The sequence below is a fragment of the Henckelia pumila genome, chromosome 3, assembly GCF_033568475.1.
Source record: "Henckelia pumila isolate YLH828 chromosome 3, ASM3356847v2, whole genome shotgun sequence".
NCBI classification, from domain to species: domain Eukaryota; kingdom Viridiplantae; phylum Streptophyta; class Magnoliopsida; order Lamiales; family Gesneriaceae; genus Henckelia; species Henckelia pumila.
In genome coordinates this window covers 161,128,421-161,141,990 of record NC_133122.1, presented here as the reverse complement: position 1 = coordinate 161,141,990, position 13,570 = coordinate 161,128,421, and the positions used below count along the sequence as shown (strand labels likewise).

General features: G+C 38.3%; 1 protein-coding gene across 1 annotated transcript; it reads right to left on the bottom strand.

The window, feature by feature from the left end:
• Nucleotides 1–271: 271 nt before the first annotated feature.
• Nucleotides 272–8,234, bottom strand: LOC140890150 (ATP-dependent zinc metalloprotease FTSH 9, chloroplastic-like). Its single transcript, XM_073297908.1, has 13 exons — nucleotides 7,350–8,234; nucleotides 6,031–6,096; nucleotides 5,817–5,951; nucleotides 5,629–5,694; nucleotides 5,063–5,248; nucleotides 4,876–4,962; nucleotides 4,678–4,791; nucleotides 3,586–3,710; nucleotides 3,389–3,497; nucleotides 3,008–3,133; nucleotides 1,918–2,241; nucleotides 1,693–1,816; nucleotides 272–845 (listed from the first exon to the last, which is right to left on the bottom strand). Exons 1-13 carry the CDS (start codon nucleotides 8,175–8,177, stop codon nucleotides 718–720), a joined length of 2,418 nt encoding a protein of 805 aa, XP_073154009.1. The 5' UTR covers nucleotides 8,178–8,234; the 3' UTR covers nucleotides 272–717.
• Nucleotides 8,235–13,570: the final 5,336 nt, after the last annotated feature.

Here is a 13,570-nt window from a genome sequence, read left to right as displayed (position 1 = left end):
AAATTTGTTTGACAGCTTAAAACTTCTATATATATATTTTTTACGTGATTCGGTTAATTAACTCTCCAATTTTATAGTGTGAGATGTAAATTGTTCAAATGCTGAAATCAATAATTATCAATCACAGGAGCATAATTACTGAAATTTGACCAGAGTCATAGGGCCATGCAATAATGCATTATGATCATATATATATTCAATTCTGTTGACTCCAAGTATAAACATTTAAAGTACCTGAGAAAAAGAAACAAGAGCAGACAACAATGGGGCGTGTGGGATCTTTCTATAATTAATAACTGGCATATACAACAATACGTTTCTGAAAGTTTACTCTAGTGTCAATTAACCGCTACAGCAAGACACCCTACGAGCAGCTGCGACCACAAGCTAATTTTCCCTCGAAAACATCTAGAGCTTTCTTCCTGTAGCCACTATTATTTGGCAAACACACTTTCTTTCCCAATATAATGTCCAAGAACTCAACATTCCAGCATCCTGCCACATGATGTTAATGTTGTGAAACAACAATTGTTCTTATTAGAGAGATGTATGTATTATGCACAACGATGGCATGAATAAGCCACCCGTCGCCCAGTTTTTTGCCAATGGCATCCTTGGTGGCATGAATGAATCTGCTGCATTCTTGAGAATTAACCATAGGCGAGTTTAACCCAATCTCTGGTTCTACGCTATGGAACTTTCAGTGAGCAACATTCGCTATCTAGACTCTGTTTGCAGTGGGAGAAGAGAACCTTGCTTTCCTCTGATGAAGAATGTCAGCTCTGCTGGCGCAACCACTAATTTCAACCGTTCTTGAAGTTCTTCACCTTCAACTTTCTCTTTTTCTAGAATAAATTGTACAGTCAGATCACTATATCACAATTCATTTTCCCTTTTCCTTCTCCAAATTCAAAAACACAATTCTAAAATATTTCATTGCAAACAAGGTCAACTGATCAAGTCACCAACTAGAAAGGGGGAAATATGCTTCAGGGTTCCAAATAACATAAAAAAACTAGGTAGCAGTAATGAAAGAAGCACACAGGACTCAAGAAGAAATCTATTCATGTCCGTCAGGATTCAGTTGTACTCATTCCTACCTACAGTTTCTATAAATCACCCAGGAACATTAAACTTGAAGTCATGTATATGAACTTGTTGCAATCAAAACAACATAGCTTTCATTCTGATTAAATATTACAATACAAGACTAAGCTTGCATAAGTAATTTCAACAGAGATTAATTGAGATGCTCGAGAGAAGTTCGACCCTCTTTTGTGTGAGCGAGTGTGACGCGTAGGGGGCCCTATCTGGATTGCTCGTTTAAACTTCACAGGTTAGAAAATTTGTGCCGCAGGCTTAAACCAAAAATTAAATGATACCTTACTTCAAAAAATTAAATAAACGAGATCTGGTTTTTTATTCACAGCAGTGCTTGGTGAAAGATTTATATCTAATAGAGGAGTGTGCCAGATTATGACCCAAGATAATATATTTTCTATGGACTTGCTCACATTTGTGGATGATAAATTGGACTGCTTATGTTTCACGATTCCATCGAAAACTGAAGTCAATTGCTGGCTTATCATTCCAATTTTATCAAGACAGATGTCCAAGGTGTCTAAGGCTTGCAGGATTTTATTCAAATACATGTCACCCAGGGATAGAAACTAGTAAAAAAAAAAGTATTACCTTCCAGGTGCGCCCCAAGTCCCTCCAAGACAGTAGGATTAGCGCGAACAACCGAGAGTGCAACATCAAATGCAGATTGCAGCAACGCTTTAACCTCTCTTTGAACAAGATCGACAAGGTGCCCCTATCAATTTAATATTTACAATCAATATGGATGCCATGGAACATGCTTACAATCAAATAGTCGCCTAAATCAAGAAGAAACATGAGAATGTATCATAGTACTTGATCTCTCCCCCAAGGTAGTGATCCCCCAGACTCGTCCATTCCACCAGCAGAAAGAGTTGCCAATGAAATAGGGCCTATGGTTTCGTTAAGACCATATTCAGCCACCGCTTTGTATGCCATATCTGTTGCTCTTCGAATATCATCAAGCGCACCTGTTGATACACGTCCAGAGTAGATAAGCTCTTCCGCTGCACGACCACCAAGAAGGGTAACAAGGCGCCCACGCAACTCATCAACGAAGAGCAAATACCTATCTTCGTTGGTTGGAGGGGTATAGGTAAACCCCAATGCTCCTCCAGATCTCGGTAATATGCTCAGCTTCTGGTGACAATAGAAATGATACATATATCCTTATGATATCACGACTACTTTATTAATCATCACCTTTGCATTGAAATGACTGATTGAAGAGAATTAAGCAAAATAAGCATCAACAGTCTTGGGATGATGAGGAAACTGTTAAAACTACATACGTTTAATATTAAATTAAGATATGAAAGATAAAATATATTTATAAAGCTGGATGAGGAACACTTCCAAACCGTTGACTGAGCTTTCTTCAAGCTAGGGCTTGTTCATGGCATCTATATTTATGTAACTGTAAGAACTTCCTCAGATGGAATTTATCTCGGAGTTCAGAAAGGAAGTCATGACCTTTGTCACTCTCCTCCAGATCATACGTTGATTCAGAATTTCAAATTAATGACAAGAATTAAACTAGGTGTTAAATCAGAATTATACGTAAGTATATCATTTTAATGTGGAATATTAAAAACATAGAATTTATGCTTCAACTCAAAATTACAAGTACTTATTGTGATGTTCAGGACTGAATATGAAAGTCGAGGATATTTTTCGATGATGGATGGGTGTAATTATATAGGCATGATATGCGTTTTTGCTAACTAGGGAAGTTATAACATCAATGTTCCTCCCCAAAAAAGTAATATCTCATCATTTTTAATATTTCTTTATATACAAAATTTATTAAAAAAGTTCCAACGCACACCAGGGCCTCAGCCAACCATAGGGGATGACAGGGTAAAACATAAACCAAACCAAATATAAGGCAGCAGCTCAGTGTTACCTCGACCCGAGGTTGACCAGGAAGAAGATTTGCGACTGCAGTTCCAACAACAGCGTGGCCAGCTTCATGCCGAGCAACAACAGCTTTCTCATTGCCCTGCAACTTGGCCGTCTTCTTCTCAATCCCCTGTCACATAGAAACACTCCCTCCTAAAGACTCAAGCTTACTAAATAACAAAGCCAGCAATACTAAAGCCAATATGGCAAAAACAATTTAGATATCACAGCTATAAGATCCGTTTTTATTCTTTCTCTATACGATATACATAATGCCCGAGTAACATATTTGGTTTGGCAGTTGGACAGTTACGATGAGTATCACAAGGAATTCAGTAATTGGTAAGTCTTCCTTCAAAATAAACAGTGGAGAGAGCAAGTTTACCGCTATCGACCTCTCTACAGCTTGAATGAAATCAATTTTCTCCACCACAATTTTATTGCTTCTTCCAGCCAATAAAGCAGCTTCATTTACCAAGTTTGCCAGGTCAGCCCTGTACGACATACAAAACGGAGAAAAAATATTTTCAAAAGTCTACAAATACTAATACCCCTTTATGCATCAAAATGCCTAATAGGTACCCTGTAAAACCAGTTGTCATGGAAGCAATATCACCCAAATCAACATCCTCGCCAAGAGGAAGTTCTTTCTTGGAAACATGCACTTCCAAAATGGTTTCTCTTCCACTCCGATCAGGTGGTTCCACCTAAGGGCCAGAAAATACAAACTAATTCTTAATAAAATTAGCCAAATAAACTCCTGTTCACCAACAAACACTCCGAATAAAGATGAAAACATTACAGTGATACAAGCAACTTAGCCTGAAGGCTAAACTCTAGGACTTAAACGAAAATTTAACTTTTTGGTAAAATCGTATGTTCTTGGAAAATAGTACCATCAATTTCTTTCTAGCGATTCAGAAAAGTTTGATGCAAGATTTAAAGAAATGTTTTTTTAAGTTTGTAGAAATGATTTCTGTTTGCCATCTGACTTTATTTGCAACTGTCCGGCATTTTGGGTTTTTCAAAGCATGAATTAATCAACGATTTCCAGTTCTGGTGCAACCCTTTCCCGATAAGAAAAAGACTCATGGATCTTATTTCAATCCAAATAAATATTTTGACATGCCTTTCCAAGAAATTTTGTAGTGAGTATCTGAAACATATTCAAACACTACTGGTGTCACGATCCTAATCCATCAGGATCAAGGTCTTTGGCAAAGGATAAACGAAGCCTAACTTGAAGGACTTGTTACGTATAAGAAAAAGACAAAACCGTGTTTCCTTAGGTGAGCATAGAATATCTCCTTAAGTTTATTTCCAATTTTTAAGAATTGATTGATTGTAGTCTGGGATTCACAAAAAAAATTGACAATGTGTGTTTGTGCGTCTCCAGGGTTATATAACAAATTAATTTAGTGGTCTAGGCTCTTAATCCAACAGAGCAAGACAGTTAAGTTCATATCGACTACCTTTATGATGTTAAAAAATTCATAGCGTCCCCACATACAATGAGTATGCAATACTACCTTTATGATGTTATGAAAATTCATACCCCCAGCCCCCACCATACAATTTAACCTGAACTGGCAAGTTAAAATTTATTGTTCAGGACCTGAAATAACGACTGGCAAGTTGCACTACATCATAAAATATCCAGAGTAACTTGCTTACCGTAACCACTCGGTCAAATCTACCAGGTCTGCGCAGTGCAGGATCTAAAACATCTGCTCTGTTTGTTGCTCCAAGTACAATCACCGCAGAGTTACTATCAAATCCATCCATTTCCTGCATGGTTCTCCTAGCATGCTTATTGAATTTCGATAATGTGAAGAAGTCCTTAAACTAAAACTTTAAATCTTAAAACCTTACAGTTAGCAGCTGATTTAAGGTCTGTTCACGCTCATCATTGCTGACCATGCGGAATCTACCATCCCGGCTCTTGGCGACAGCATCTATCTACAAATTGAGGAAATGATAGGTATCCAAGTGAAAATACTAGGATAACTTATGAGTTGGAACATCAATACCCAACAAAAAGAAGGGGTGGAGAGGATACCTCATCTATAAATATTATGGATGGAGCCTCCTTCTTTGCTCTGGCAAAGAGGTCTCTGACACGAGATGCACCCATACCAACATACAATTCTACAAACTCACTTGCTGAGCAGCTTATGAAGGGCACATCAGCTTCTCCGGCAACCGCTTTCGCTAAAAGTGTCTTACCTGTTCCGGGGAGACCAACCTGTTAAATAACCAGTGCTATATTTAGTATTTACAATTTGATTGCACATTTGAAAAGTTCAAAATAATAACGGAAACAAGTGCACCTGGACTGTTAAAAATAAAAAGGAATAAGGCCTAACCCAGAGCAGGATTAAATCCATCTATCTACCAATGAAATCATAAGAATTTTGGAGAAGTGATGGCAAAGAACCAGCCTAATGTGTTCTATATCTTAACTAACAAAGTATATGTGCTTGTGTATGGAGATGCTGTCCGTGAAGAAAGTGAAGAAATACATTCTTATGAAGCAACCACCATGAATTTTTCAGCTAATATAAGCACACAGTGGCAGAAAAAATGTATTTATTTTACAACATACATTTGTCAAAAACAACTCACCAAGAGAACACCTCTCGGAGGGCGTGCACCAAGTCTTACATACCTGTCTGGATTCCTAAGAAATTCCTGCCAGTGAGCAGATGAAAATTTTGAAATATGTACCTCCAAAATAAGATGATACAAATCTAGTATGCAAGTATTTTTTATCACTCAGGTAAGCTACAAAAAATTCAAGAGGATTTACACACCACGATTTCTTCTAGTTCCTCCTTCGCCTCGTCAACACCAGCAACATCAGCAAATGTAACAATTTCCCCTTGTTCAGACACTTTGGCGCCCTTTGAATTTGCAGACTTGCGGTTCCTAAGTTGTCCCGGAGTATTCTGTATATTTGCGATTTAAACAGAAAGAATGCCCATAACCTCGTTTTGACATAAAATAGAAAAGCATGATGGTTTATACCTGAAAAAAGTTCATAGGTAACCGATGGAGAAGACCAGCAAGCACTGCGGCGTAAAATAAAGCAATCTATATAACACAGAAGACAATGGAGTGAGTTTCATAGGTAAACTTGTCCAAGCTGTTTCAGCCATGCATAACAAAAACATAAAATCAGAAGAAGACAGTAGCAGCCGCCCGATGGAATTCGCAGGAGGCCCCCTGGCCTGTTGCATGAGTAAATCCCCTAATTTTTAGCAGAAACTAATATATATATATATATATCATTTCCCAAAAGGCATTAAATAAGTTGCAGCACAACTATGAACTGCTTTTCCTCTCATTTTCTTTACAATATTTCTTAGTTGTCTTGTTTCCTTTTTTCCTCTGTATTGAAATTAATTATAATATGCTGATATTTCTCAAATATAATACAGATTTGCTAACAACCAAGACATTTTCTGTAATTAATAACCAACATTAAAAGATTCTCTGCATTCCACACAAAATTCATAAAAAATTCATTACATTAACAATGACTTAAATCTACTTCACTTGCTGCCGACTGCCGAAATAATTTGATGTAATTACTTGGAGATCGAGGATAGATGGCAAGAATTAGTTGCAAAGGTACTGTGTAATTTGACATTTAGGGCATTCAAAGAATTGAATTTTCTTCACAAAAATTTCAGAATCTTATTTTATTTTCCTTCAAACTGAATATCTATTGAATATACATAATTTTTCTGTTCTCAGAAAGCAAAATAATCACCTTATTGTGCTAAGTACTAAGATATTGTGATTACAGCATGGGGAACCATCCCCATTTCATCAACAAAGTCAAGTAAAACTTTTATGTTTGTTGGATTGGAAATTGCCAACACTTCTCATATTCTTTAGAAATAAGCATTTTTTTCACCTATCATATACAAGGCCAGTGCTTTTTGGTGCTCAGGTAGTATTTGGGAGAGCTTCTAAGAATCAAGTCTCAGCTTTTCCTTAACAAAATTTCAAAATTTTGTTAATGAAAAGTTGAGAAGTGCTTTCTAGAAGTTCTCCCAAACACTGCGCCTACGAAGTCTTTGTACCCAGGTGGGGCCTTTGACAATGCCGCAGAGGTGATAGAAACACAGTTCTCAGCAGCTAGAAATTATTTAATCGGTAAAAAATAACTTCATTACTAAGTCCAGATAATTCATCATGAGCTCATTGCTACAGAAACAAAAAATTAATGAACTTCACAATCAAAAGAACTTGCAGACAAATATGACACCAAGTATTGCACGTTCATGGTGCTGATTATTCAACAAATAGTTGAAAAAAAAAACTAATTGGCAACTCACCAAAGCAGAACTCAAGAATCCACCAGACCTCTTATCAGGAGACCCAAACTCAACATCATTCTCCACCATCTTCTCATAGGGCGTTTTGATATCACTCGGCCTTGTGGTGGTGTACACTATTCTCTTAGTCGGATTGACACTCCGTAACAAAGAATCAGAGTCCTGCAGCTTACTATTCAGATCACCAACCACAGTCTCCACTCCCCCAATAGCCGTGGCTTCAGTCTTCAACCGAAACATTATATGCACCCCGTCAACCTCCACCTTCTGCACCTGGTTACTGTTGATCTTACTAAGAAAGTCACTATAAGGGACACTGACAAGTGTGGTAGGAGGGCGAGGCTCAGATCCCGGAAGGGTAATCCCCGGGCGGAGAAGCCTCATCACAAACATGACAATTCCTAATTGAACGAGCAAGACACCAATCTCTTGAGCTTGAATTATAGGCTTCCAAGTCCACTTACTGTGATTTCTCTTGGACTTCCACCACCAATTGTTCTTGTCCCGTCCGGGGCGGGGGGCTTTTTGAGGGTCGGGCCTGTTAGGCTCAGTCTGGTCCGTGGAATCCGTGTCGTGCTCACGGGAACTATGGACGTTGATGTTGGTGCATCTATTGCGGTTCTTGAGGAAACAATCCCTCCAGAGGTGAAGCTTGGAAACCCTCGATTGCAGCCGGAACGACACCGTATCGTAAAGCAGACGACTTGGGAAAGCTCCGTAGCGATATCGATTGGAGACGACGGTGAAATTGTAGTTGGGAAATTTGTAAGAATACATGGATAATTGCCTGTGAATTAATGGAGTCAAGGGTTCCATCATCGTCGCCATTTTACTATCTCATATATGTATATATTGCAAGAATCTTGCACATACATACACGCATACATACATACACGCAGTAGATATATATATATATACATATATGCTCAATTATTACATTCTATGTATATTATATGTACACCCGCAGATAAAAATATCGCAGTAGAATATGTCGGGGCAAATTTGGGCCGTTGGATTGTCTGGCGGCGGCGGGTTTTACCGTTTTAATTTTCTTTTCCCCAACAAAAAAAATTATACACAAGCGATAAATGTACAAAAATTAATTTTTTTGGTGAGATATATCAAGTGCAAATTGCTCAAAAATCCCCAATGCAAACATGTTTTCCTCTGCACTCCCTATTCATTTTTTTGTATCACATTTTTTGTTAATTTGTATCATATCTTGTATGGTTTTGTACCACATATTGTAATGTTTTGTACAACATTTTATGACTAGGGACTCCAAGGCAAAACATGTTTGCATTTGAGGATTTTTTAGCAAATTGCCCATATATCAACATTAAATTAATTTTTAAAATTAATATTTGAGGTTTTATTTTATTGAATTGTGTTTTATTTTATTCAAAAAATAATAGAACTGTGTTGGAGGGGTATTTTGTTGGAAAACGGTGATCAGATCAATTGGAATTGATACCCGGTGCAGCGGAAGTTTAAAAATTTTATATGGAACAATTCCATATCATGGACATCAAAACTTTACGATTAAATTGTGCGTGTAAAAATTAAATAACAATTAAATTTTTACCTCCAATCTTGAAACGAGATTATGGACACCAACAGATTACTCTGCTCTTGTTGTATATCCCAGGAACTGATGGACGAACAATTCTTCAATCAGGTCCACGAACAGAAGTTTAATCCCTCTGATAGATTGCACTAAAAAATCTATCAGAAGTTTCTACGAAGAGAATTAACGAATTTGATCCGTTAAACCAGACTGCAAATTCAAAATTCACAGGCTGGAATTTTCGAGTAGAGAGGGAGAGGGGGGCGGCCACTTAGAGAGAAAAACAGCTAGGGTTTTTCGAAAATTGTGACCTCTGTTGTGTAATTTCTGTACTGCAATAACTTATTTATAATGTGGGCTGCTAACAGCTTAGGGCCCATTAGTCATAAGTTCAAGCCTGACAAGCAAAGCCCGCATGTTCAGAAATTAATATAAAATTCATCGTGACTCAGATTGATAAACCAATTTCACATATGTGCACAGAAACCATTTCTGCATCTTTTAAAGTCAAGATAAATTTTCTGAATCCGAATTCAGTGGTTTCCAAAAATGCCCATCCCTATGTCATTTTAGGAAATCTTACTCCTCTACTCTTAAATAAGAAGTCACACTTCTTTGTTCATTAAATTTAACTCTTTAAATTTAACTATCTCAACGGGGATTAAAAATCCATTACTTGTGTGACACTCAATGGTTCAGGGATACAGCTAGCCGTGGGCTCACAACTCCTTGTGACTCGGAACAACAATTTCCGACTTGCCCATCGAATCATGGTAAGAGCGCCTAGCAACATCGCCCCATGATTCCCTAGGTATCACTGATAGTGCCTGCAAGAACCAATAGATTTTGGTTAGCGTACAGTACGGTCCCTTCATCCATATATCCCGATCGAATCAACAACCATTGGTAAATCGAGAGTCGTTCGAGATTCGATAACTATGCAATACATCTTGAAGATCAAATAGTGACATCGCATGTGCTACTAAGAAACCATTTCTTAAAACACATCATGTACTCTGGCCAGAGATTCGTCACACTAATATCTCCTCAGATTGCATAGGATATCCACACTAGCAAGTATGTGGTGAATCCTTGACAACAAAGCATCGAATCCTATATGTGTCATAACTGTACCCAATCCCGACACCTGATGACCCCAATAGAGTCGGTAAACGAGTCAAAGTACAGTACTAGCATATAGAGTCTCAATGATGTTTCAAGTAGTAAGGACTAATGGTGTACAACCAAAACCGCGGACTTTATCCACTCGATAAGTGATAACCACTTGGAAAGTCCGGATAGGGTAGTTCGATCATTCATCGTATGAATATCCATTTGCATGCTTTGAACATCTCTATGTTCCATACCAATGAAACGTGGTACTCGGCATCGCAAATGCTAGTCTCAATCTCGAGCGATCCTTATCCTTATTAACGGACGGCTCAATCGACTAGGAACCGTTTAGAATATACAGTGACTATAAGATGTGTTTCATGATAGACATCCCCATGTGCTACCACATCTTACATACACTATAGTATATTCAAGGTCTTCATCTAAACATCTTATAGTATGTCACAACATAATAATATGATAAAAGATAAAGTAAACGCCATTATAAAAGTGTAAATTATATTAAACAAAAGATTGTTTATACATAGAGTCATCAAAGCCCTTAGCCACAAGTTGGCTCACCGGGCACCCACTTTTTCAATCTCCCACTGGCCCTATAGCCAACTAGTCATACTACGCAGTCCCATTGCTTCGCGATGTTTGTCAAATAATGGTCCTGGCAAGGGCTTAGTAAGTGGATCAGCGATATTGTCTGCAGAGGCCACTCTCTCGACAGTGATGTCTCCTCTTTCCACGATCTCCCGGATGATGTGGTATTTCCTCAGTACGTGTTTGGATCTTTGATGAGACCTTGGTTCCTTTGCCTGAGCAACGGCACCCGTGTTGTCACAGTACACCGGGACTGGACCAACAACTTCAGGAATGACGCCCAACTCTTGGACGAAATTTCTCATCCAAACGGCCTCTTTAGCAGCAGCTGATGCCGCAATGTATTCTACCTCAGTGGTGAAATCCGCTGTGGTGTCCTGCTTGGAACTCTTCCAAGAGACAGCACCACCATTGAGCATGAACACAAATTCAGAGGTTGACTTCGAGTCATCCACGTCACTTTGGAAGCTACAGTCGGTATAGCCTTCCAATTTCAGTTCTCTTCCTCCATATACCATGAACATATTCTTAGTCCTTCGTAAGTACTTAAGAATGTCCTTCACGGCTTTCCAATGCATTTGACCGGGATTAGCTTAATATCTGCTCGTGACACTCAGAGCAAATGCTACATCCGGTCTGGTAGATATCATCCCATACATGATACTACCTATGGCTGACGCATATGGTACATGTGTCATTTTCTCTATCTCTTCATCAGTCTTGGGACACATGAACTTGGATAGAGAAACTCCATGACACATAGGTAGATGTCCTCTCTTGGACCCATCCATTGAAAACCTTTTCAATATGGTTTCGATGTAAGTAGCTTGAGTAAGTCCTATCATTCTCTTAGATCTATCTCTATATATCTGTATCCCTAGAATATAGGATGTCTCACCCAAATCCTTCATCGAGAATCTACCTGATAACCTTATCTTTGTTGACTGCAACATCCCTACATCATTTCCAATGAGTAGGATGTCATCAACATAAAGTACTAAGAATGTCACAGCATCCTTAACTGCTTTCTTGTATACACACGGTTCCTCCGGGTTCTTGATGAAACCAAAATCCTTTATTGTTTCATCAAATTTTTGGTTCCAACTTCTTGATGCTTGTTTGAGACCATAGATTGATCTCTGAAGCTTGCATACCTTATGCTCGCTTCCCATGGATGTGTATCCCTCAGGCTGCGTCATATAGATCTCTTTCTTAATGTTTCCATTAAGAAATGCAGTCTTCACATCCATTTGCCATATCTCATAGTCATACCAAGCAGCTATGGCAATAAAGATTCTTATGGACTTGAACATTGCAACTGGTGAAAAGGTTTCATCATAGTCAACTCCTTGTCTTTGAGTATAACCTTTCGCCACCAATCGTGCCTTGTAGGTCAATACCTTACCATCAGGCCCAAGCTTTCTCTTGTAGATCCATTTACACCCTATTGGAACAATTCCATCGGGAGGATCTACTAAAGACCAAACTTGGTTTGTATGCATAGAATCTATTTCCGACTGCATAGCTTCAAGCCATAAATTTGAATCCGCATCAAAAATTGCTTCCTTGAAGTTTCTTGGATCACATCCAACGTCGGGTTCATCTTGATCCCCTTCAAGAAGAAGACCATATCGAATAGGAGGTCTAGAAGTCCTCTCGGATCTTCTAGGTATAGGCGTGTCCATCAATGGTTCCTGAGGTGTAGGATCATTATTTTGTATTTCGGGTTCTTCTCGAATTTCTTCGAGTTCCATCATCTTGCCTTTCTTATCCAATAAGAACTCCTTCTCCAAGAAGGTGGCATTCCTTGAAACAAACACTTTTGTTTCAGTAGGATGATAGAAATAATATCCGATTAAATTCTTCGGATACCCTACAAAATAACATAAGGTGGATCGACTATCCAACTTATCTCCCACTGTCTGCTTCACGTAAGCAGGACATCCCCAAATCCTCAAGTACGAATACTTAGGAGCTTTGCCATTCCATAACTCGTATGGTGTTTTATCCACTACTTTGGTGTGGACGTTGTTCAACAACAATACCGCCGTTTCAAGCGCATAGCCCCAAAACGAAGGTGGAAGCTCAGTGAAGCTCATCATGGATCGAACCATGTCCAACAAAGTTCGATTACGACGCTCCGATACACCATTCAGCTGAGGTGTCATAGGAGGAGTCCACTGAGAGAGAATCCCATTCTCTTTCAGATAGTCCAAAAACTCGGTACTTAAGTATTCTCCACCTCGATCCGATCGAAGTGCTTTAATACTTTTACCTAGCTTGTTTTCTACTTCAGCCTTGAATTCTTTGAACTTTTCAAATGCTTCAGACTTATATTTCATTAAATATAAATACCCATACCTTGAATAATCATCAGTAAAGGTAATGAAGTAGGTGTGGCCAAATTGAATACTAATTCTAAATGGACCACAAACATCTGTATGGATCAAATCCAACAGATTTTGACTACGCTCAGGTTTCCCCTTAAAAGGAGATTTAGTCATTTTTCCTTTCAGGCAGGACTCACAAGTAGGTAGAGAGTTAATATCAGACATATCAAACATGCCCTCTCCCACTAGCTTGTTCATCCTCCTTGAGGAAATATGACCTAGCCTAGCATGCCAAAGGTTTGCCGGGTTTTGACTATCGATTTTCCTTTTGTTCGTTGTTACCGGTTTATCAACATAATTTATTGGAACGTCTTTTAATTTTAAGTTATATAGATCGTTTTCAAGTTGTCCATTTCCAATCAAACATTCATTCTTGTAAATATTGCAAATCTCATTCACAAAATTGCAAGAAAAACCATCTCTATCAAGCATAGAAACAGAAATAATGTTTTTAATCAAATCTGGAACAAATAAAACATCTCTCAAAATAACTTAAAATTGTTCTGCAAAATTAAATAAATGTCTCCTATAGCTTTGGCTTC

Excerpts from the sequence above, each read along its gene's own strand:
- LOC140890150 (XM_073297908.1), bottom strand. The coding sequence starts at position 8,177 with ATGGCGACGATGATGGAACCCTTGACTCCATTAATTCACAGGCAATTA. Across the intron at positions 3,711-4,677 it reads GATTTGACCGAGTGGTTACG|GTGGAACCACCTGATCGGAG; the intron begins GTAAGCAAGTTA and ends TCTGGCCCTTAG. Across the intron at positions 2,242-3,007 it reads CTGGTCAACCTCGGGTCGAG|AAGCTGAGCATATTACCGAG; the intron begins GTAACACTGAGC and ends TATTGTCACCAG.